The sequence below is a fragment of the Gigantopelta aegis genome, chromosome 5 (genome assembly GCF_016097555.1).
Source record: "Gigantopelta aegis isolate Gae_Host chromosome 5, Gae_host_genome, whole genome shotgun sequence".
Classification (NCBI taxonomy): Eukaryota; Metazoa; Mollusca; class Gastropoda; order Neomphalida; family Peltospiridae; genus Gigantopelta; species Gigantopelta aegis.
In genome coordinates this window covers 24,621,129-24,644,269 of record NC_054703.1, presented here as the reverse complement: position 1 = coordinate 24,644,269, position 23,141 = coordinate 24,621,129, and the positions used below count along the sequence as shown (strand labels likewise).

Here is a 23,141-nt window from a genome sequence, read left to right as displayed (position 1 = left end):
TTCTTTTCCTGGGGCCGTGTAATTCAAAGTACAAGTTTTACATGTCACAAGACCACTAGTAAAGCTTTAACGTGGCAACAGCATGGATATTGTTTAAAGAGGGCAGAAAGCAATAGTCCGGATATGTATAGTCCGAACTCCGAACAGTAGGCCAGATTAGTTTTCGGATGTTTAGTTCCTTTGTTAGAAGCTGGTGAAACTGTTCCTTTGTTAGAAGTTGGTGAAACTGTTCGATTTAGTGCAGAACTTGTTGGTTTAGTTTTGCCAGAGTTTTATAGCTAGTACCATCTACACAACTACGTTGTGATGCACGGTAAGTGTCGAGAAATGGCATCTAATATAACGACTGTATATGTTTGTTATTTATCTACACAAATAATTTATTTTCACCTCAGTTTGCGCTACTGTCAAATAACTGGTGATAGCCATAACACAAACCATGACCTTTGTTGAGCCAGTTATGGATCACTGGTCGGTGCAAATGGTTTACACCTACCCATATGAGCCTTGCGGAGCACTCACTCAGGATTTGGAGTCAGTATCTGGATTAAAAATCCCATGCCTCGACTGAGATCCGATTTCAGTACCTACCAGCCTGTAGAGGTTACCGCAAAAACGACGCCACCTAAGTGATGGAAACAGCTTACACCTTCATTACTTTGTAGTTCAAACTGTCTTGCTAAAATGTTAATGCCATTCGAGAGACAAGAAAGAGAGTTGGGGGATGGTCAGCTATTTATGGCCCCCCCTCCCGGACAGTCTGGGGCAAACCATATTCGGGCAAAAATTATGGAGATGTTTGGCTAAAATAAGCTGGGTGAGAGATTATTCACTCTATTTTTTTCATTCTACTCACAGATATTAATTATAATCCATGTAAAATATGTACAGAACCCTACATAGCTGTTGGTCATTCCTAATCTATGATATTGACAATACCCAGAATTGGGCATTTCTAGGGTAATGATCTCTTTACCATAATCCCCCCTCCCCTAACGCCCCTTACAACCCGTTTTCGTAAACTGTACACGAAAACGTTTGATGTTAGTCCGCCAAACTAGATATTCAAATTGACGCCTTAGAATATGTGGCGCGGTGTATTTTTTGAATTAAGATGACGTCAAACACGAAAGACGTCATTTTGTATGTGCCTTACCATTTAAATGCAAATAGGGGTTAGTACTTGAGGTTTTGTGAACACTTAAGTAAACTAGTGCCGTGACCTCGATTAACTTACATCTAATGTTGCAAAGTTATCAAATTCTTAAAGTATCGATCAAAAAATATCCTGTACTTTGATTGCAGCATTTTTTACATGGATATATATCTACGTTGAGTATATATTTTCGATTCTCTGTCGAGAAAATATTGGTAACTAGGATAGTTGATATTTTAGTAAAAAACCGAGTAGCGAATTCTGTTTCTACACACCCATTGGTGAGAACATCATTCGTTATTTTTGATAACACATATTTGTTTACATGGTACATGTGTTAACATTTTCAAGACATACAACTGGCAGCTCGAGAGGTCATGATCCACTACAAAGCGATCGAAAGTTTCGTCATTTTACATTCTGACTCCGGTGGCATAAATGAAATGGGGACATGTAGAGCCACGTTACACTCCATACGTAATGACCCCTTTAGTCATACGTATTCTGTAACAACATAATTTAGTTCATTATATTGTGCACATTTTCATTTTGGCAATGTGTATTAAGAAATAGAATACTACATTCGTGTCTTTTTGATAGAATTTATCTTATTTTCGTTTTTTGAAAAATGATGGACGCCACTCGCGTACCTGCGCTCGTTGGATACGTTTTTAAACAGATCGTAAGTAATTGGTACAAACAGGAAACGCGCCTGTATTATTCTCTATTTATCCTATAAGATCATCCTGACATTTGTTAATAAAAAAAAAATTAGTAAACCACCCCCCTAAAGATGCGCCATCGGTATTGAATCAAAACGATAAATGCAGCAAATGTTTTTGACGTCACCGTTTTTGCGAATCTTTAAAACGTTACGCTCAGGTATACAGCCCTTGTTGGCTTGTAAGCAAATGACCCATCCACAGCAACAAATTACCTAGAGACTTTGCAGATTTGCATACCATTATTAACCGGGTTAATAAAGTAAATTATCACATGGGTTTATGACATGAATATCATGGGTAAGTTATACACCTGTGTAGTGAAGATGCGACCTGGATAAACACAGACATACAGAAAAACAAACCCCACCAAGTGTTGAAGACTGTTCACAGAAACATATCTAATAATGTCAGCCACTGGCGATAACAGAGGTCTCAAATGTGAAGTGTGCACAAAATATGTCACAAGCAAATCCAAGCTAGAAGCACACATGCGCGTGCATACCGGCGAGAAACCGTTCAAATGTGAAGTGTGCACAAAAAGTTTCACATGCCGCAGCAGCTTAACAAAGCATACACTGATACATACTGGTGAAAATCGTTTGAAGTGTGATGTGTGCAAAAAACGTTTTAAACGCAAAACTGTCTTAAAAGGTATCAGATGTGAAATTTGCTTAAAATATTTCACATGCAAGTCTACACTAGAAACGCATAAGCTTGTTCATACTGGCGAGAAACGTTTCAAATGTGAAGTGTGCACCAAACGTTTTACACGCAGTAACAGCTTAAAACAGCATATGTTGAATCCTACCGATCAAAAACGTTTCAAATGTGAAGTGTGCACAAAGTCGTTTAACTACTCGTGGCGCTTAAACGAACATATGTTGATTCATACTGGCTCTGGTGAAAAACCTTTCAAATGTGACGTGTGCACAAAACGATTTACAACGAGTTATACCTTAAAACAGCATATGTTCATTATTCATAGCAGTGACAATCCTTACACATGTGAAGTATGCACAAAACGTTTTACAAGCAATTCCACCTTAAAAGAACATATGTTGGTTCATACCGGTACTGGTGAAAAACCTTTCAAATGTGACGTGTGCACAAAACGATTTACATGGAGTTGGACCTTAAAACAGCATATGCTCATACATAGCAGTGACAATCCTTACAAATGTGAAGTATGCACAAAACGTTTTACATCCAATACCAGCTTAAAATATCATATGTTGATTCATACTGGTGAAAAATCTTTTGAATGTGACGTGTGCACAAAACGTTTTACCAAAGGTACCACTTTAAAACTACATATGTTGAATCACACGGGTGGAAAATCTTTCAAATGTCAAGTGTGCGCAAACTATTTCACATGCAGTTCCACATTGAAGAATCATATGGTCACTCACAGTGAAAAAACATTCAAATGCGAAGTGTGCACAAAATGTTTTATAAGCAGTGGCAGCTTGAAACTGCACATGTTAAGTCACACTGGTACTAAAGGCTTCAAATGTGAAGTGTGCACAAAATGTTACGCATACAGTTCCAGCTTAAAACAGCATATGACTATTCATACCGGGGAAGAACGATTTCAGTGTGAAGTGTGCACCAAACGTTTTACTCAGATTGGAAACTTAAAATATCATATGATGATTCATACTGGCAGAAAACCATTTGAATGTGAAGTGTGCACAAGGCAGTTTGCATGGGCTTGTACCTTGAAAGAACATATGTTAATTCATACTGGAGAGAAACCTTTCAAATGTGAAACGTGCAAAAAATGTTTTAGATGTAAATCCCTCTTAAAAAGGCATATGGTCATTCATAATAGTGAAAAAGGTTTCAAATGCGAAGTGTGCACAAAATGTTTTAAACACAGTGAGAGCTTACAGCAACATATGATGATTCATACTGGCGAAAAACCTTTCAAATGTGAAGTGTGCTCAAAATGTTTTGCACATAGGCTAAGTTTAAAGGGGCATATTTTGATTCATACTGGTGAAAAACCTTTCGAATGTGAAGTGTGCACTAAACGTTTTAGACGCAGATCAAGTTTAAAGCATCATATGTTTTCTCATACCAGTGAGAAAGCTTGATTCAGTCCCTCCTGAATTCCGCGATTCCGCGGACGCGGAAAAATGTGCAGAATTTGCACCATCGTGCAGAATAGTTGTTCGTCCGCGGAAAATCACTTTTCGTGCAGAACACGTTCAGAATTAATAATTTTAGGCCGTGGAATTTGTCAAAAACACCGCAACATGTTCAATGTTTCTGAATTGTAACATTAAACATGGAATTTTAATAGTGTTTACTTTGCATGCAGTAATAAATAGAAACATAAATCATTTGTTTCTTTTCTTTTAAGTTATTACAGGCTGGACAAGTAACCGCCTCACAGTTACTAGTCTGCGTAACCTGCGTTTGGAACCAGCCTTTAGTTTCTGTCATTGAATCGGAAATTCTCGCAAGATAGAGCGCAATGGATTGTGGCGAGATGTTCCGATCGTTGCTCGGTGCGTAGGTTACGGAAACCGACGAAGACGGGTTGTATTTACATTTTGACAGATTCCACAAATACGAAATAGGTTCAGCAATTCCATTCTATTTAATATAAAATAATTATATTAACATATAGGTATCGATTGTTGGAATCGTGATGTTGAGCAACACTATTTAAGTATTTATTAATCACAAATCACATTTAACAAAGAATCCGTAAGCATAAAAACAGGAGGTTTTTTTCCATATCGTTTCCATTTCAATTTTTAATGATTCAATCTTCCGGAAGCACCCGTCTGCTTAAAACATAAATCGTCTGCTTTTTCGCGATTTTTAAATAAAACTGTAACATTTTGAACATCTAGTTTTAATTTTAAGTGTTATTTTTCAGTTTTATCTGTTGCAGAATTTGCTGCAGAATTCATCAAATTTTACCGCAGAATATGTCTAATTTTACCGCGGCATTTTAAAATGTTTGCCGCGGAATTCGGGGGGGGGGGGGGGGGGGGGGGGGGAGGAGGGTGCAGCCATGTTGTATGCACCTGTACTTGTGTCAAATTCGTGGTGTGTGTGTGTGTTATGTGTCTGTGTGTATGTGTATGTCTCTGTGTGTGTGTGTGTGTGTGTGTATTTAATTTTCTTTTCTCCTTAAAATGCTCCATTTTTGTAATGATGTAATTTTCTTAGTGGAATAGCTGCCAAACACTAGTAAATGTATGCCCAGGACAATTGCTAGTCCCAGACGTAAACTTACGGGGCCGATTTCACATGTGTGTGTTTCGTAACACCAGGCTATATCAACACCTAGGTTTAACACTGGTTTACATAAACCACTGAAAAACTCGACCAAGACATACACCCGTGGTGCATTTCACATGGCTGGGTTTCGTAACACCAGGTTATATGAAAACCTAGGTTTAACACTGGTTTACGTAAAACACTGAAAAACTTGACCAAGACATACACCCGTGGTGCATTTCACATGGCTGGAAACCCGCTGTCGCCACATAGGCTACTCTTTTACGACAGGCAGCAAGGGATCTTTTATTTGCGCTTCTCACAGGCAGGATAGCACAAACCATGGCCTTTGTTGAACCAATTATGGATCACTGGTTGGTGCAAGTGGTTTACACCTACCCATTGATCCTTGCGTAGCACTCACTCAGAGTTTGGAGTCGGTATCTGGATTAAAAACCACATGGCTCGACTGGGATCCGAACCCAGTACCTACCAGCCTGTAGACCGATGGCTAACCGCGACGCCACCTAAGCGAGGGATAGCTTACACTTCATTACTTTGTAGTTCAAACTCGTTGCTAGTATATTATTAGCATTCGCGTACAAGAAGGGGGGGGGGGGGGGGAGTCAGCAATTTCCTGTCCCCCCCCCCCCCCCCCCCCCCCCACACACACTCTGGGGCAAATCATATTCGGGCAAAAAAGATGGAGATGTTTGGCCAAAATAAGCTGGCCTGAAAACGTTTCACTGTGTATTTCCATCATTCTACTCACAATATTAGTTATAATCCACGTAAAATATGTACAGAACCCTATATAGCTGTTGGTAATAATGCACAGATGAGTAAACGTTGTTACCCAGAATTGGGCATTTCTCTTTAATTGGGGCAAAAAACAGCGTCTCCCCCCCCCCCCCCCCCCCCTCACACACACACACTCCAAAACTAAAAAGGGACCCGTACGCCTGAGGGTAACGAGAAAACCTTTTGTTAAATTTTCAAACCTGTAGGCCTATCTGGCCTTTCCCCCTCCTTTATTAAGATGAGACAAACACTAAAGCATGTCATTATAAGACTGCAATTTGTGTTAGACGTTTAAAGAATTTGCGTTCATGACTGTTTTTAGTGTTAAAATTATAACAAAATGTAATTTTAGTGCAATTCATTATACTAGTATATATTTTTAGCAGAATAAAGATAACTTTTGTTTTTGAAAATTATCAATGAGTGTGATTAAAATACAAAGCAATAGCAATACTCAGAACAGTGTGTAAAGTGGTTTGTATCGTTTTTTTATACATGTACGTGCATGTGCGTCTAAAATAAAGGCGTTTAAAGAAAAATGAGCTGGGGTAATAAATAGAATAATAAATGAGCTACCAGGTATTATCAAATTTATGTCCCTCGCTAAAGTTCATGACAACTAAAAATTATTTCACTCATGATTTTTAAAAAAAATAACTGGTATCTTGTTTATTATCAACTATATATCTCGGGCGCTTTGTTGTTCGTTCGCCACGAACATGGTGAATAATTATTGTGTGAAGGGGTGGATCTAATTTTCTTACACACCCATTGGTGAGAACATTTGTTATTTTTGATAACACATACTTGTTAACATGTACGTGTGTTAACAATTTCAAGACATATGACTGGCTACTCCTAGGTGATGTTTAGGTCGCCAATGCCATTCATCCAATGGAAAAACAGCACAATCGAAGTCGATTACACTAATGAATAGTTAACCTGACAATCATTTGTCTGTGACGCGTTACTTAGCTACAAGCTGAAGGGCTGTAAATAACTTTTAGTCGAAAAAGATGTTAAAATTTGCTTAAAACTTGATGTTTTTAGGATATGTAAGAAATAAAATAATGCATTCGTGTCCGTTAGATAACATTTATCTTACAACTTGCTGATTAAAAACATATCAAAATCGCTTTCGCTCGTAAGATACATTTTAAAACAACTTGTAAGATAAATGGTATATAACACGGCCACTCATGTATTATTCTCTATATACAGTCGTGCTAAAAGAAAATTATAAAAGACAAAAGGGCATCTTGTCTAAAAAAGGGGCGGGGGGGTCGAACCCCATGATCCCCCACGCTTTTTTTGCTACTGTAGTGGGTTAATATGGTCTCTAAAAATACGTTCACATTTAATGGCTCTGCGATACTGATGTAAAACATTTTGCTGGTGAAATTATCTATGAAGAAAAGATACTTTGAGCAAACCCAGCGAAAAACCACCCCAAGGGCAGCTTTAAACGAGCAATACAATTGTAACCCAGTGTTAAACTAGGGTGATTGAAAACCAGACGTAAAATGCACAGTAAACATGACCCAGGGTTTAACCCATGTGTTTACAAAACCCACTGATAACCCAGACATATGAAATGCACAGTAAACATGACCCAGGGTTTAACCTAGGTTTAACCCATATGTTTCCAAAACCCACCGATAACCCAGACATATGAAATCGCCCCACGATGTTTTGTGAAATTGGCCCCTGATTAATGTTGACTGGATGAATACATATATCCGAGATTTTCTCGATATAATGCGGATTGACTGGGCCATCGTTCATTCAACCATATTGTGGGTGATGTGTGTGTGTGTGTGTGTGTGTGTGTGTGTGTGTGTGTGTGTGTGTGTGTGAATGGGGGTGGTGGGGGTGGAGGGGCTAAAGGGAAAACAGAATTATGGCGTTAAAAATATGTCAGGATAATAGTTGTTTTTCTACGAGTTAGCGTTTAATGCGTATTGTCTACTTGAAAACAATTTAAACGTTTTAACAAATAAACAGTGAATCCTGTGTTGTATTATTATTAGTATATTTTATTCTTTCCAGGCGCGTGTGAAGGGGACGGTTTCGGGGGTCGAAACCCCTCCCTGCTCAAGAAAGTTTTCCTCCCTCCCTCCCTCTCTCTCTCTCTCTCTCTCTCTCTCTCTCTCTCTCTCTCTCTCTCTCTCTCTCTCTCTCTTCTCTCTCTCTCTGTCTGTGTCTCTCAGTCTGCCTCTGTATCCCTCTCACTGCATCACAATTGGTCAAAAGCCATGGTATGTGCTTTTCTGTCTGTGAGAAAGTGCATATATATGCTCTAGTGGTGTCGTGAACACACTTTTAACTATATATGTGTACACCCCTCTCTGTCTCTCTCTCTCTCTCTCTCTCTCTCTCTCTCTCTCTCTCTCTCTCTCTCTCTCTCTCTCTCTCTCTCTCTCTCTCTCTCTCTCTAAAGGGCTGTATTTTAAATTGTACTGAGGTCTTAAACAAAATGTTCGTTCTGTGACAGATACATCCGCACAGACACACTGGCACGCAATGAACACACAACGCACGCACATAAACCTTAACATTACTTATTTTGCAAGTACAGGTGCAGCAGGCACGTGCGCTGGTCTGGGGGTGTATAAACGGTCGTGAGTGAAGTTTTAAAGGGGAACGTCGGTCTCGTAAGATATATCGAAACAAAGACGATTTGCTTCAGCGGTGTGTGTGTGTGTGGGGGGGGGGGGGGGGGTAGAACGACGGAGGCGGTTAGGGCCATGGTTACCCACATTTCCATGATATTGTGGTCAGAAGGTTAAACATACCAGAAAGTAAAAAAAAAAAAATCTATGGGGAGAATGTCCACGAAATCCCTGTAACAGGTTTACGTCCTTCAGTCTCTCCAATTCCCCCGATTCCCCCGATTCAGATAATATGCTTTCTCCACAAGACAGCACTTACACTAGTTCCAAACCAGCCTAGGTGGCGTCGTGGTTAGGCCATCGGTCTACAGGCTGGTAGGTACTGGGTTCGGATCCCATTCGAGGCATGGGATTTACACCTACCCATTGAGCTTTACGGAGCACTCACTCAGGGTTTGGAGTCGGTATCTGGATTAAAAATCCCATGCCTCGACTGGGATCTGAACCCAGTACCTACCAGCCTGTTGACCGATGGCCTAACCTAGCCACCGAGGCCGTAAATGTGTAGTCCGAATAGTGGGCCAGGTTAGTTTTCGGATGTTCCGTTCCTTTGTTAGAAGCTGGTGAAACTGTTCCATTGTGTGTTGAAGTTGTCGGTTTAATTGTGCCTGTTTTATAGCTAGTATCATCTACACGACTATTTTTAGATGCACGGTGAGTGTATAAAATTATATCCAACATAACAGTTGTGTCATTTTGATATCTACTTACACAAAACATTTAATTTCCCCCCGGTTTCCGCCAGTTTGAGTAACAACTAACATAGATGACTGGTGATAGCCGAAGTGGAACATGACTGCGGACTGAACTTCACGGGTTAGCACGAATTTTTAAGAACCTTCACTGCGCGTGTGCAGAGGAGATGTTTGGGGGGGGGGGGGGGGGGGGGGGCGCAAAACACTTCCCTGTTCCAAGACGTTTTTTAAAAATGTATTTACGGTGGGGGGTGGGGGGTGGGGGTGGGCAAGATCCGACCCTCCTCTCGCCACGATGTAGTTACCCCACCCCACCCTTCTCACAAATTCTTTTGACATTATTATGCATATATTTAGTTTTAGTTTTAATATACAAAACTCTGTAGATAGCTAGACGGTCATTTGAACATTGATAATGCTCTCATTACAGTCATTCTTTCTTTATACATGTATAACCGGCCTCGGTGGCGTCGTGGTTAGGCCATCGGTCTACAGGCTGGTAGGTAAATTTGCAGAGGATTACAAGTAACATTTTAAACGTGACGTCACATTTGAAAAAAAAAACACCTTTACATTCAGTGGCAGCACTTTACTATTTTGAAATTTTCTAGTTAATTTTACAGAGATTATGTGTGGAATCAATAAATATAAAGTTACTTATCACAAATAAATGCAAAGATGTCTGTCTGTCTGTCTCTCTATGTCTGTCTGTCTGTCTCTCTCTCTCTCTCTCTCTCTCTCTCTCTCTCTCTCTCTCTCTCTCTCTCTCTCTCTCTCTCTCTCTCTCGTTACTAACTAGGTGTACAAGTTTAAAATGTTTAAGACTAGATGTCAACTGAACATTATGTTACCAGTGGCGGGATTTAGCTCAGCCGCTTGAGCGCTCGTTTGGACAAAGGCCGTGGTATGTGCTTTCCTGTCTGTGGGAAAGTGCATATAAAAGATCCCTAGCTGTATTAAGAAAATGTCTCGGGTTTTCTCTATTGACTACGAGTCAGAATTACCAAATGTTTGACATTCAATAGCCGATGATTAATAAGCAATGTCCTCTAGAGGTGTCGTTAAACAAAACAAACTTTTTTAATTTTTTTAATTAAGGAACTCGATAACTCGAAAACGATCGATGTAAAGGTATTTGGCGTCAAACATGATATGATTGTCTATTTTGCGTTCCATTGCACCACGACTGGTATATCCAAGGCCGTGGTTTGTGTTATCCTCTCTGTGGCATGGTGCATCGAAAATACCCCTTGCTGCATTAGAAAAAATGTAACGGGTTTCCTCTGATGACTATGAGTCAGAATTACCAAATATTTGACATCCAATAGCCGATGATTAATTAATCAATGTACTCTAGTGGTGTCGTTAAACAAAACAAATTTCTTCTTCATATGATTGTTGTGGTATTAGCAGCGGGATTTCTCTGATGACTATGTGTCAGAATTACCAAATGTTTGACATCCAATCCTGGTAAATGGGTATCGTGCATTCTATGCGTCTGGTAGGTGAGGTCAACACTTTACCCAGGGGATGACAACCCCTGCAATTGCCCACGGCAATCGGTAAATGCGGTAGAGATTGCCGTGAAATTTTTAATTCTTCACGGCACCTTTTTTGCCTTAAGACTATATTGAGGGTGTTTATCAATGGTATGTGGGGTGGTTTTTTGTGGGTTTTTTTTTGGGGGGGGGGGGGGGGGGGTTGCCGTGGGCATTTTATTAAGTGCAGGGCTCGGGTTCATTTATGTCATTAGACCTTTTTTAAAAAGGGCAAACTCCAAGGAAAACAGCTAGATGTAGTCCTAGGGTCTCCACGAGTACTCGGACACGCCAGTTACATTATAGGGCAATGAGATATGGAGGGAAAACATAGGTCGAATGTATGCAATGAAATACAACGGCATGATTTGGCATCCATGTTCAGCGCTGGAATTAAGATGCAGAACGCTATTTTTCTTTTTATTGTTTAGTCTCATTATCATCTACACATAACATTGCTATATTTCATTGTGATTGATTTAATAATAATTATTGTTATCCACATGGTTCAAGATATTCAGGGACGTATGACCCATATGTGTCATAATGGTTTCACGTGCACGTCGAATGACGTCATTGTGGGAAGCGATATCTTAACTTAATGTGGCTTCTCCAGTGTAAACCTTATAAAAATGACGTCATTTCGGAAAATGACGTCATTTCGGAAAATGACGTCATTTCGTCATCCCTTTTTATTCACGTTTGAAACGTTTTGACATGATTCTAACTTGTTATTCATTAAAATAATGTTTTGCATAATGTGGATAATAAAGAAATTATTACACTCGCATGTGAATTGTCCTGATTTTACGAAACTCGTGTCATGATTCATGTATTACCCTCGTTCTCGCTTGGGCAATACAAACATCCTGACACTCCTTTTGTAAAATCAGTACGACACACAAGCTCGTACAATAACCTCTATTTATTATTTACTTCTATTTCAGGTTCATGCTGCATCTGCTATAGTGACGATGCGACCTGGCTAAACACAGAGATAGAAAAGATAAACCAAGTGTTGAAGACTTGGCCACGGAGACGTGTCTTAACAATGTCAGTCACTGGAGACCGTAAGGGTCTCAGATGTGAAATCTGCTTAAAATATTTCACGTTTAAGTCCTTCCTAGACGTGCATATGCGCGTTCATACTGGCGAGAAGCCTTTCAGATGTGAAGTGTGCAAAAAATGTTTTGCATCCAATTCCAGCTTAAAAAAGCATATATCCATTCATAATAGTGAAAGCGGTTTTAAATGTGCCACGTGCACAAGATGTTTTCTATCCAATTCCAGCTTAAAAAAGCATCTGTCCATTCATAATAGTGAAACGGGTTTCAGTTGTGAAGTGTGTACGAAATGTTTTGCAAGGGCTGACAGCTTAAAGTGGCATCTGTTCAGTCATACTGGTGTAAAACGTTTCAAATGTGAAGTGTGTACAAAACGCTTTAAAGGCAGCTATCTCTTAAAACAGCATATGTTGAATCATACCGGTGAAACACCTTTCAAATGTGAGGTGTGCAAAAGCGGTTTTAAAAGAAGTGGAAACTTAAAACGGCATATGCAGATTCATACTGGTGAAAACCCTTTCAAATGTGAAGTGTGCAACAAATGTTTTAGAAATGATTACCTTTTAAAGCAGCATGCGGTGATTCATTCTGATGAAAGACCTTACAAATGTGAAGTGTGCTCAAAACGTTTTACACGCAGTTCCTGCTTAAAACGGCATATGTGGTGTCATACTAATGAAAAACGTTTCAAATGTGAAGTGTGCACAAAACGTTTTCCACGCAGTTCCTGCTTAAAACGGCATATGTTGATCCATACTGGCGAGAAACGTTTCAAATGTGAAGTGTGCACGAAACGATTTGGACATGCTAACGATCTAAAACGGCATATGTTGATTCATACTGGTGAAAAACGTTTCAAATGTGAAGTGTGCACGAAACGATTTGCATTCAGTGGCACGTTAAAACGGCATATGTTGATTCATACTAGTGAAAAAGCTTTCAAATGTGAAGTGTGCACGAAACGATTTGCATCCAATGGCACATTAAAACAACATATGTTGATTCATACTGGTGAAAAACGTTTCAAATGTGAAGTGTGCACGAAACGATTTGCATTCATTGGCACGTTAAAACGGCATATATTGATTCATACTGGTGAAAAACCTTACAAATGTGAAATGTGCACAAAATGCTTTACACATAATACCACCTTAAAACACCATATGTTGAGTCATACTGGTAACTAACTTTAGTAATGGGACGTGTGTGCATAACGTTTTATACACGGGCACAGCTTAAAACGGCATATGTTGATTCATATTAAAGTAGTGTCGGAAATAGAATTAAAATGATTTTCTTTCATATTAAAGTGACAAGTACATATTTTGTAAATACCTATTTAATGATTCTCTACCTAATTTAGCCTTTACTTGTTTTGGCTCTCATTGATGTACAAGGTGGTGTTTACTCTTGAAATTAAAATAAAGATGTCAGTAAACAGGAGATTTGTGACCTTTATTGGAACAGACTAACACATTTTGGTGATATGTGTCAATTTCAACTTTTAATTTAAAACTGCAAGTTAACTGAGTATTTTGAATTGCAGCATGAATTATCAATTATGACCAACATATTTAGCGAATATAAATTCAATATAAGTACATTATAAATTTACACAATCTTGCAACCATGTGCGCATCTGTTTGTGGTAAAGATTCTCCAATAAAAAAATATTTTCTAGTAGTAGATACAAATATATTCTATAATCATTGAAGGGCATATAGTTAAGGTGTAGTTTTTCAAATGTTAAAGCAAAATTTAATAAAAACATGATTTGCAATAGCTGACATTATGCAACTTTAAGATAGCACCTTTAATAACGGTATAATAGATCACAAACTCAAAATGGTTATTGACAGTTTTGCGCAAAAGTTACTTATAAATTGTTTTCAAATATTTTTTGTTTTAGAGAGGAATAGGGGTACACTGTCAGAAACTGACAGAAACAGTCCCTCACATAATATTGTAACAGGAATGAAATCGACACGTTGACCAACATTGTTATAGTCTGTTCCAATAAAGTGCACAAATCACCTGTTCACCGACATATTTCTATATTTCAAGGTAAACACTACCTTGTACATCAATGAGAGCCCAAACAAGTAAATACTAAATTAGGTAGAGAATCATTAAATAGATATTTACTTAATATTTACTTGTCTGTTTAATATTTAAGAAATAATCGACGATAATCATTTTTATTTTATTTCCGACAGTACTTTAGTGCAAAACCCTTTCAGTTCTGAAATGTGTATACATGTGTTGGATGATGTCGGTGAATAAGCAGGACTATATTGGGACAGTTCCCTCGAGTAAACCAATACGTCATTTTTTAAAACTCACTAAAGTGAGACAAGTTTGGTACCATTTGAAAGGTTATTATCTATAGTGTCAAATATTATATTAATCCTTTTTCAGTAGATGTGTTTTAGTCACTTATAATGCAACTAATGCATCGGCCATGAATGCAGCAACATTTTACGAAAAATTCGATCAACACATTTATCAGCATATATTTTTTATATATACATAAATGAGTACAAATATAAATCTTTATATAGAAATAATCCCAGACATGTCCTTTGTTAATTGATATAATATATAAAAAAATATATATATATTTCAAGCAGACTTTTATCCATAGTATTTAGATATGTTACTTGTGTGTACGTATGACACCAAAATATAGCATTTTTAAATCTCCACTTCTGCTAACTGGTTGTAAACTGAGATGCAATGTTAATTTTATATGGTTGAATAAAAAATGTAAAAACTATTTCTGAATATGTAACAATTGCCATGCTACTGTGGTGCTGTTATAGTGTAATGCTACCGTGTTGCTCTTACAGTGTACGTCCGACACCATAAAGCATGTTTATTCTTTCCTATTTTGAAGCAAAGTATTGATATTTATGCAATACCAGTATGATGTTAGCATACATTTTTATAACTAAAGCCAATTATGACCATCAGTATTAATGTTTATCCATATAAGTGGATTACGAAGAATTTATTAAAGTGTGCAATCCCCACCCCCTGAACCCCCTCCTGTGATGCACCTGGTAATTGTTTTCATTTTCTTCAAACAAAAATAATAAATCCTAGCTCAAACTGTGTTTTTATTTTTAATATCATCTTGTTTATTAATTATAATTACCGTTTTTCAAAACGTGTAATGTTGTATTTCACACGAATACGTCCGACACCAAAACAATGTATGTCAAGCACCAAGCATGTTTATCTCTATTGTTTTAGTGTGTGATTAAAACACAAAGTTTTTACATCTAATATACAGATAAACATCTATCCTAAAGGAATAGGACACGCTATTTCTAATATGCCCTCACACATCACAGAGAATTAGACATATCACAAGAACTTGTGGACTTGTCCCTTTCTGAAACTGCGTCGGAACCGGACGCGAGCGATGCTAGCGATTATTTTTAGAAACCATTGATTTAAATTGGTGCATCCTAACCGCACGCGTACGGCGTGACAGATTGATGTAGTTGAGCACGAAACACAATACCGATAGGAATTGTTTCTAATTTTTGTCGCGCGACAGAGGTCGGGGGCATTTTTCAGGTCGGGCGGTGACTCTAAACAAGTTTTTTTTTTCTTTTCTTTTTTTATGTGGCCTAATAATTTTTTTTTTATAAAAGTGCGTTACATAACGCTGTTAAATACACCCACCCATCGCCTCGAGTGTTACGTCATATTTGAATGGCTCCTAATTTTGTCGGGCCATGTAAATCAAAGTATAATCTTTACACGTCACAGGACAACCGGTGAATATTGTCAGTCATTAAGCAACTTTTGGACTAAATGTACAGGGGCGGGGGGGGGGGGGGGGGGGGGGGGTTCGGACGACCCACCCACCCTCGCTGAAGCAAATGTCCGCTTTCAGAACTAAAACATACATGTTTATAGGCCTACATATGGAGTTTCTGGTGGTGCATAAACCCGCTGTCGCCACTTCATGGGCTACGTTTTTTGATAAGCAGCAAGGGATCTTTTTTATGCACCATCCCACAGACAGGGTAGTGCATACCATGGCCGTTGATATACCAGTCGTGGTGCACTGGCTGGAACAAGAAATAGCTCAATGGACCCACCGGCGGGGATCGATCCCAAACGGTGCATCAAGCAAGCGCTTTACCTGTGGGTTACGTCCCGCTCCTTCCGTTGAAGAGGGCAAAACGCAACGAATCCGTATATGTGTAGTCCGAAAAGTCGGCCAGGTTAGTTTTCGGATGTTCAGTTCCTTTGTTACAAGCTGGTGAAACTGGTCCATCCTGTCTTGAAGTTGTCGGTTTAATTTTGCCTTTTTTATAGCTAGTATCATCTACAAAACCATTTTTAGATGCACGGTGAGTGTGTAAAAATTATATCGAACATAGCAGTTGTATCATTTTGATATTTACTTACACGAAACATTTAATTTCTCCCCGGTTTCCGCCAGTTTGAGTAACAACTAACATAGATGACTAGTGATAGCCGAAGTGGAACACGACTGCGGACTGAACTTCACGGGTCAACACGGAGTATTTTTAAGAACATTCACTGCGCGTGTGCAGACGGGGTGTTTTAAAGGGGGGGGGTGGGGGGGGGGGGGGGGGCAAAACACTTCCCTGTTCCAAGACGTTTAAAAAAAAAAAAAAAAAAAAATGTATTTACGGGGTGTGGGGGTGGGGGTGTGTGTGTGTGTGGCAAGATCCCATCCTCCACTCGCCACTGTGTAGTTACCCCCTACCCCACCCCACCCCACCCTTCTTACAAATTCTTTTGACATTATTATGCATATATTTAGTTTTAGTTTTAATATATACTGAACTCTGTAGATAGCTAGACGACCATTTGGACATTGATGACGCTCTCATTACAGTCAGAGACCAATCTATGCACAGTGTTTTTGCGAGCAAGAAATTTTTGGGTATGGCGCCATGGAATTGAATGCAACCACAGTCAACAGGGGGTATGAGGGGCCTCCCCCACAAAGAAAATGGGTTACATTTATGGTTAGGGTTAATGCCCGGTGCAGACAAGCGTTTTTTAACGCATGCGTCTGCGTTAAAAAACGTAGACTCAACGCAGATGGATGTGTCTCGTGTGCGCCTACCTGCGATGCGTTCCTGCGATCCACTGACGATTTCTTTTATTAATTAATTTATTTATACTTTACTCTAGGAAAAATAACAAAGATTAAATGTAATTTATTAATACATTTTAAAACATACGGTAATAAACTTTATTTAAAACATGTATAATATACTATTACGATATAAATCTTTCTTATTTCACAATTGTTTGTTTTAATTATTATTAATAAGCATAGTAGGTAGTACTAAACCAAATAACTTCCGGCTGGGTCAAAGTTCGAGGTGCACCCAACTTTTGATAGAGAAGTGAACACCACAAGTCCTGTGATTGTTTATAAATGTGAGTGTGTTGGTTGTAAAAAATAATAATTTCATCTGGGTAAAAAAAATGTGCAATTTTATTTCATCTAGTACCAATGTGTCAAGTAGCCTTGTGCTTGAAACATGTATGGGGTACCTGTAAAAAAAAGTACTCGAATTTTGTGCGAAACTAGGGTAGTCATAGACGCTACCCGTTATCTCAGAAACGAGCAGCTTGACCCCCATTTTTTCTGATTCACTTTAAGTGTAAGGGGTGGTAGTATTTATATCCGTGGCGTTTATGTCGGTTGATACGTTGCAGGTAGGAGTTTTAGCCACATATGTTACTATTGTCGTCTATGGGATTTGATTTGGTAGTATACACCCAGTACAATGAATGCAATAATTTATATATTTTTAATTTCATCTATTTAGAAATGTCATTAATTACACACATGCCTAGTCTTCGTTTCAAAGATGAGCAGTTGGAAACTATTTGTGTTCCAATATTTAGGCCTACATGTTAGTCGTTTTTAATGGCCGTGTCTGTTTTCACAGTTCTATTCATCACTAAAACCAATAATTGTTAATTGTTAAACTCAGTTGGAGAGGCCATTTCGAAAGGCATGTTACTCCATAGACAGATGATTGGTCAATTTAAAAATGTGAACGCAACGCAGACGCAACTAGGCGCACACGTGCGTTTTTAGACTGCTGCGGCAGGAGACGGATGCGTTTGTGCGTCTAAAATCAAACATGTTAAAAAACGCAACGCAGAGGCGGTTGCACACGATGCGTTTTTAATGCCATCGTACGGATGCGTTTTTTAACAAGACGCTTGCGTCAAAAAACGCTCGTCTGCGCCGGGCATAAGAAAATCATACAATAATGATAAGAGTAATTAATTTTGTCAAAATGTTAACTTAAAAAATATATAATCTGGGTATTGCGCCATACCCATTTTACCCTCTGGCAGTACTACTGTTTTCGAGATGGTTCGATCCTGCGACGCATGCACCTCAGGCGAGCACTCAACCCACTGAGCTAAATCCCGCCCCTGTTTCTACATGTGACACGGAACCTTCAAACTAAATTTGCTTAGAATTGGTCAAGACGTCGTGTAGAATAATTTCCAGAATTTACAGTATAAGTGCATTTCTTTATACATGTATATAACCGGCCTCAGTGGCGTCGTGGTTAGGCCATCGGTCTACAGGCTGGTAGGTACTGGGTTCGGATCCCAGTGGAGGCATGGGATTTTTAATCCAGATACCGATTTCAAACCCTGAGTGAGTGCTCCACAAGGCTCAATGGGTAGGTGTAAACCACTTGTACAGAGCAGTGATCCATAACTGGTTCTACAAAGGCCATGGTTTGTGCTATCCTGCCTGTGGGAAGCGCAAATAAAAGATCCCTTGCTGCTAATCGGAAAGAGTAGCCCATGAAGTGGCGACAGCGGGTTTCCTCTTACAGCCTGTGTGGTCCTTAACCACGTGTTTGACGCCATACAGTAAACTTCACCTACACCCGGCAGACAACGTTTATATACAGAGAATAACTATAAATAGTATTTTAAATTGGCCTAATTTTCGCCGTTTTCCGCCACGCCTACATAACACTATGGGGTGGGTGGAGGTGTGGGGTGTAGGGAGTCAGAGTGACTGAATTCACAGACTTGTTTCTTCGAGTGACAAAATGTGAAACGTTTACCACTTGAGCCTTCGCCCACCCCACCCCTCTGTTTCTGTATGTCTCTCTCTGTCTGTGTCTCTGTCTGTCTGGCTCTCTCTCTGTCTCTGTCTCTCTCTCTCTCTCTCTCTCTCTCTCTCTCTCTCTCTCTCTCTCTCTCTCTCTCTCTCTCTCTCTCTCTCTCTCTCTCTCTCTCTCTCGTTACTAACTAGGTGTACAAGTTTAAAATGTTTAAGACTAGATGTCTGTCTGTCTGTCTGTCTGTCTCTCTCTCTCTCTTTGTCTCTCTCTCTCTCTCTCTCTCTCTCTCTCTCTCTCTCTCTCTCTCTCTCTCTCTCTCTCTCTCTCTCTCTCTCGTTACTAACTAGGTGTACAAGTTTAAAATGTTTAAGACTACATGTCTGTCTGTCTGTCTGTCTGTCTCTCTGTGGGAAAGTGCATATAAAAGATCCCTTGCTGCATTAAGAAAATGTCTCGGGTTTTCTGTTGACTACGAGTCAGAATTAGCAAATGTTTGACATCCAATAGCCGATGATTAATAAGCAATATCCTCTAGAGGTGTTGTTAAACAAACAAACTTCTTTTTTTTCTTTTTTTAATTAAGGAACTCGAAAACGATCGATGCAAATGTATTTGGCGTCAAACATCATATGATTGTCTATTTTGTGTTCCATTGCACCACGACTGGTATATCAAAGGCCGTGGTTTGTGTTATCCTGTCTGTGGCATGGTGCATATAAAATACCCCTTGCTGCATTAGAAAAAAATGTAACGGGTTTCCTCTGATGACTACGAGTCAGAATTACCAAATGTTTGACATCCATTAGCTGACGATTAATTAATCAATGTGCTCTAATGGTGTCGTTAAACAACAAACGTCCTCTTCATATGATTGTTGTGGTATTAGCAGCGGGATTTCTCTGATGACTATATGTCAGAATTACCAAATGTTTGACATCCAATCCTGGTAAATGGGTATCGTGCATTCTATGCGTCTTGTAGGTGAGGTCAACAATTTACCCAGGGGATGACAACCCCTGCAATTGCCCACGGCAATCGGCAATGCGGTAGAGATTGCCGTGGTATTTTTAATTCTTCACGGCACCTTTTTTGCCTTAAGACTATATTGAGGGTGTTTATCAATGGTATGTGGGTTTTTTTTTTGTGGGGTTTTTGTGGGGTTTTTGTATTTTTTTTTTTGGGGGGGGGGGGGGGGGGGTTGCCGTGGGCATTTTATTAAGTGCAGGGCTCGGGTTCATTTATGTCATTAGACCTTTTTTAAAAAGGGCAAACTCCAAGGAAAACGGCTAGATGTAGTCCTAGGGTCTCCACGAGTACTCGGACACGGGCCGAGTCTACTAAGACTCGAGTCCGTTCTACAGGACTCGAGTACCCGTGCTAGGAAGAGCACTATCATTAATTATATCTTCACCTCATTTTAGCACACGGTTACCGCCAGTTACATTATAGGGCAATGAGATATGGAGGGAAAACATAGGTCGAATGTATGGAATGAAATACAACGGCATGATTTGGCATCCATGTTCAGCGCTGGAATTAAGATGCAGAACGCTATTTTTCTTTTTATTGTTTAGTCTCATTATCATCTACACATAACATTGCTATATTTCATTGTGATTGATTTAATAATAATTATTGTTATCCACATGGTTCAAGATATTCAGGGACGTATGACCCATATGTGTCATAATGGTTTCACGTGCACATCGAATGACGTCATTGTGGGAAGCGATATCTTAACTTAATGTGGCTTCTCCAGTGTAAACCTTATAAAAATGACGTCATTTCGGAAAATGACGTCATTTCGTCATCCCTTTTTATTCACGTTTGAAACGTTTTGACATGATCCTAACTTGTTATTCATTAAAATAATGTTTTGCATAATGTGGATAATAAAGAAATTATTACACTCGCATGTGAATTGTCCTGATTTTACGAAACTCGTGTCATAATTCATGTATTACCCTCGCTCTCGCTTGGGCAATACAAAAATCCTGACACTCCTTTCGTAAAATCAGTACGACACACAAGCTCGTACAATAACCTCTATTTATTATTTACTTCTATTTCAGGTTCATGCTGCATCTGCTATAGTGACGATGCGACCTGGCTAAACACAGAGATAGAGAAGATAAACCAAGTGTTGAAGACTTGGCCATGGAGACGTGTCTTAACAATGTCAGTCACTGGTGATAAAAGAGGTCTCAAATGTAAAGGAGTTATAGTGAAGATGCGACCTGGCTAAACACAGAGATAGAGAAGATAAACCAAGTGTTGAAGACTTGGCCACGGAGACGTGTCTTAACAATGTCAGTCACTGGAGATCGTAAGGCTCTCAGATGTGAAATCTGCTTAAAATATTTCACGTTTAAGTCCTTCCTAGACGTGCATATGCGCGTTCATACTGGCGAGAAGCCTTTCAGATGTGAAGTGTGCAAAAAATGTTTTGCATCCAATTCCAGCTTAAAAAGACATATATCCATTCATAATAGTGAAAGAGATTTGAAATGTGCCACGTGCACAAGATGTTTTCTATCCAATTCCAGCTTAAAAAAACATATGTCCATTCATAATAGGGAAACGGGTTTCAGTTGTGAAGTGTGTACGAAATGGTTTGCAAGGGCTGACAGCTTAAAGTGGCATCTGTTCAGTCATACGGGTGAAACACCTTTCAAATGTGCGGTGTGCAAAAACGGTTTTAAAAGAAGTGACCACTTAAAACGGCATATGCAGATTCATACTGGTGTAAACCCTTTCAAATGTGCGGTGTGCAAAAACGGTTTTAAAAGAAGTGACCACTTAAAACGGCATATGCAGATTCATACTGGTGTAAACCCTTTCAAATGTGAGGTGTGCAAAAACGGTTTTAAAAGAAGTGTAAACTTAAAACGGCATATGCAGATTCATACTGGTCAAAACCCTTTCAAATGTGAACTGTGCACAAAATGTTTTAGAAATGATTACCTTTTAAAGCAGCATGCAGTGATTCATTCTGATGAAAAACCTCACAAATGTGAAGTGTGCTCAAAACGTTTTAAATACATTACCAGCTTAAGACTGCATATGTTTTGTCATACTGATGAAAAACGTTTCACATGTGAAGTGTGCACAAAACGTTTTACACGCAGTTCCTGCTTAAAAGAGCATACGTTGATTCATACTGGCGAGAAACGTTTTAAATGTGAAGTGTGCACAAACCGTTTTGCACATGCTAACGATCTAAAACGGCATATGTTGATTCATACTGGTGAAAAACGTTTCAAATGTGAAGTGTGCACGATACGATTTGCATCCAGTGGCTCGTTAAAACGGCATATGTTGATTCATACTGGTGAAAAAGCTTTCAAATGTGAAGTGTGCACGAAAAGATTTGCATCCAGTTGCACGTTAAAACAACATATGTTGATTCATACTGGTGAAAAACCTTACAAATGTGAAATGTGCACAAAATGCTTTACACAGAATCCCAGCTTAAAACACCATATGTTGAGTCATACTGGTTAGAAACTTTAGTAATGGGAAGTGTGCGCATAACGTTTTATTCACAGGCACAGCTTAAAACGGCATATGTTGAGTCATACTAGTGCAAAAAACCGTTCGGTACAGAAATGTGTGTACATGTGTTAGATGATGTCGGTAATTAGGCAGGACAGTATGGAAAGGTCGGGACGAGACATATTTTAAAGGCATACTGTCACGGATTTAAGGACCATATTTCTCTAAAATTGGATAATAAATAAAAAAAACATTAATTGTTGCAAACTAAATCTAGCTATCGCATCACCTTAACTGAACCATGATGGAGTGAAATCCATGTCATCCCACTCGGCAATTTTAGTTTTTGAATTATGGACCATTGCCATAATTCATTTTTTTTTTTTTTTTTTTAAATGTCACTAATAAATGGAGTATGGTGGTTATAATTATGGTTGAATAAAGGACATTTAAGGAAAATTAAATTATTTTTGTTCGGGTAATACTTTGTTACACCATTAAATAGGTCAGTGGTCTGTGACAATATGCCTTTAAAGATTATTTATATAGAGAAGGTAAAAAAGACTCCTCTCAAATGAGCGCTCTATCAACTCGGGGCGTGACGTTACCCAGTGGTAAAGCTGTTCTTTTGTTGACATGGGGATTTCGT

General features: G+C 39.0%; 3 protein-coding genes across 3 annotated transcripts; all 3 read left to right on the top strand.

Moving 5' to 3' along the window:
- Nucleotides 1-2,192: 2,192 nt before the first annotated feature.
- LOC121373464 (zinc finger protein 728-like) lies at nucleotides 2,193-4,830 on the top strand. The gene has a single exon (XM_041500129.1). The coding sequence runs from the start codon at nucleotides 2,286-2,288 to the stop codon at nucleotides 3,975-3,977; it is 1,692 nt and encodes a 563-aa protein (XP_041356063.1). The 5' UTR covers nucleotides 2,193-2,285; the 3' UTR covers nucleotides 3,978-4,830.
- A 4,325-nt stretch (nucleotides 4,831-9,155) lies between these two features.
- Nucleotides 9,156-13,247, top strand: LOC121373467 (zinc finger protein 93-like). The gene is made up of 2 exons (XM_041500131.1): nucleotides 9,156-9,245; nucleotides 11,772-13,247. Exons 1-2 carry the CDS (start codon nucleotides 9,239-9,241, stop codon nucleotides 13,073-13,075), a joined length of 1,311 nt encoding a protein of 436 aa, XP_041356065.1. The 5' UTR covers nucleotides 9,156-9,238; the 3' UTR covers nucleotides 13,076-13,247.
- A 2,877-nt stretch (nucleotides 13,248-16,124) lies between these two features.
- Nucleotides 16,125-22,794, top strand: LOC121373468 (zinc finger protein 227-like). Its single transcript, XM_041500132.1, has 2 exons — nucleotides 16,125-16,258; nucleotides 21,070-22,794. The coding sequence occupies exon 2, from the start codon at nucleotides 21,305-21,307 to the stop codon at nucleotides 22,499-22,501; it is 1,197 nt and encodes a 398-aa protein (XP_041356066.1). The 5' UTR covers nucleotides 16,125-16,258; nucleotides 21,070-21,304; the 3' UTR covers nucleotides 22,502-22,794.
- The last annotated feature ends 347 nt before the right edge of the window (nucleotides 22,795-23,141 follow it).

Coding starts and splice junctions, on each gene's coding strand:
- LOC121373464 (XM_041500129.1), top strand. CDS start 2,286: ATGTCAGCCACTGGCGATAACAGAGGTCTCAAATGTGAAGTGTGCACA.
- LOC121373468 (XM_041500132.1), top strand. CDS start 21,305: ATGTCAGTCACTGGAGATCGTAAGGCTCTCAGATGTGAAATCTGCTTA.